This window comes from Varroa jacobsoni, unplaced genomic scaffold (genome assembly GCF_002532875.2).
Source record: "Varroa jacobsoni isolate VJ856 unplaced genomic scaffold, vjacob_1.0 scaffold_21, whole genome shotgun sequence".
NCBI lineage: Eukaryota > Metazoa > Arthropoda > Arachnida > Mesostigmata > Varroidae > Varroa > Varroa jacobsoni.
Window position 1 is genome coordinate 26,640 of NW_019212923.1, and position 2,250 is coordinate 28,889.

Consider the following 2,250-nt stretch of genomic DNA (forward strand, 5'->3'; position numbering starts at 1 on the left):
CATAGCTCAGGCTAAGTACATCCTAAGATTCTCAGAACGATTTAAGGGTACCCGTCCGAAAAGATAACGTATTTAATGTACATGTGTTTATGTACGTGTGTTTATATAGAAATATACGATAACATGTATTGATGAATATAATTCTGAACTGAATTTCCGATATCATCCACAAGAAATATTGCCCGTACGCACCAGGCAATCGAAGTAGATACTTTGAACCTTAACTTGAACTTTACTTCAGGCGGATATTTCTTTCCAGTACAAAGTGAAGTGTGTCTACGGCCGTTTTTTTTTGTACGCGGTGAGGACATTAATCGCGAGTCTACTAATTAATTCAACTAGTAAGCTAATTACGGTATGACTAGTCAATCAGCGAAACCATGGGATATTTTGTGCTCTTCGATGACGAGCGTTGTTTTTATTATCACCAGTGCCTAGCAATAGATAATGACATAGCAACTAAAATAGCTTGTATATCCGTTGTGTAAAGTTTGCATTGTATGATAATCTAATGTTTGATGTCTTACGCAACCAAAATGCGTGTCAAAACCTTCTAGAGGTATTTAGACCTTAGAGTAGACCCTAGTGCAGACAATGTTGCCGATTGTGACGGTGACCTTGAGTTTGCCACCAACGATTTCCCGAACAGTGCTATATTGCTTGCCGTCCTTTTCGGAAACCTGTTTGAGCTTATCGCCGTCGATGATGAAAGTTGATTTGCCTTTGCTATTGTCGGCCCTGGTCTCCTCGAATTCTTCACCGATCTTGAATTTGATCTCAGTAGTCTTCAGGGTCGAAACGCTCCTGATGGTCCTACAATACAGTCCGAATCAACGGGTCGAAGAAAAACATCTTAGAGACCGTCGGCTCGTTATTTTATTACTTTTGAATAAAGTTTTCAATGGTTCGCCAACGAATTGAAGTTGGTGGACAGTTTCTCTGGTACGATGATAGTAGATGTCAATAAAGAAAGATAATACTTTGGGACAATAGATGCAGCGACGTCCTGATTTACCTTTTCGACTCTGAAACGGTTATGTGATAGGATCAAAAAAATTTTGCACAATATTATACCTTTGTAGAACGTCACGCAGTTTTAATATTCCCCCCCCCCAACCTTTTCGAACTACTCCATATCCAGGGCTTCATCCAATCGTTCTATCCTATGCAAAAAGTTTAGCCTTCGCCATTGAACGATTGCAAATTTACATAGCTACTATTGTTATATAATTTGAACGAATGCATATCGTTTGAATATGGGATATTTTAAAGTAAGCCACTATGAGGTAGAACGAAAAATATTCTCTCCCACCTACCAGTCTACACCCACACCTGCAATCGACATTATAGTCTACCTTGACAGCTTTACCTCCTGCTTGGATGGCTCCAAACTAACCTGATTCGAGGAAAAGCTTATGCCCCTGTCCATGTATGCTTGGTAGAGGGTTCTTCAAATTTGGACCTAGTTGCATCTCCCTACATTTTACACAGTGATTCAGTCGATCTGTCCTTTACCTAAGAGCTTCATCCCCTTTGAAGCTCTCGCGGTTCTCGTCTCCTTCGCTATAAGTAATCGATAACATGCATTTCCATTAGCACGCTCATCGCTTCACAACGGAATTACAACTTTCTACTTCGTCACTTCTGGTCAGCGTCAACCAAAGTAGCCGCCGAGTCCTTCCACTTTCCTTTCTTTTTTGTTATGGCTTGGAGCCAGCCTTAGAACTCGCAGCTCCTGCCCATCGACTCCGGCCTGTCGCCCAATTCACCTCTTTCTGCTCTCTCATAAACATCATTCTTGCCCCATTTCCATTTCTCCCTCTTCACTTTTTCGTACTCTCGTCCATTACTCTGCAAAGCAATTTCTCGGTTGGACGTCACAAAGACATCACTTCCCGCTACTTTCGCGTTCCACTCATTTCGGCCGGCTATACATACGTTCGCCAACAGAACGTACATCCTTGAACGAGGCTGTTATTGTGGCGGGATACAAAAAACTCCAGCGTGCGTAGGCGATACTCTGATGTGCTTCGAAACTGCTGGGCATTACTGTTCATACATACGATGGTTCGTATAGTTATGTAGCCAGTATCAATTCCGAAACGCTTTGTGAAGCAATAATACATGTAGTTATAGTAGTGTTTTTTGTGCTGGGTTATTTCAATAAAAAAAAAACCGTAAACGGGCAAAACGTTTCCGAAAAGCACGATGATGGATATTTCTCGTTATATCGCATGGGGTACGTATATC

At 41.5% G+C, this 2,250-nt stretch overlaps 1 protein-coding gene across 1 annotated transcript in view; it reads right to left on the reverse strand.

Annotated features, from left to right (window-relative positions):
- Positions 1–386: 386 nt before the first annotated feature.
- Positions 387–2,250, reverse strand: part of LOC111273822 (fatty acid-binding protein, heart) — a 5,403-nt gene continuing 3,539 nt past the window's right edge. The window contains exon 2 of the mRNA XM_022855806.2: positions 387–813. Within this exon, the coding sequence (XP_022711541.1) occupies positions 564–813 (250 nt within the window). The 3' untranslated portion in view covers positions 387–563. The remainder of the gene's footprint in view (positions 814–2,250) is intronic.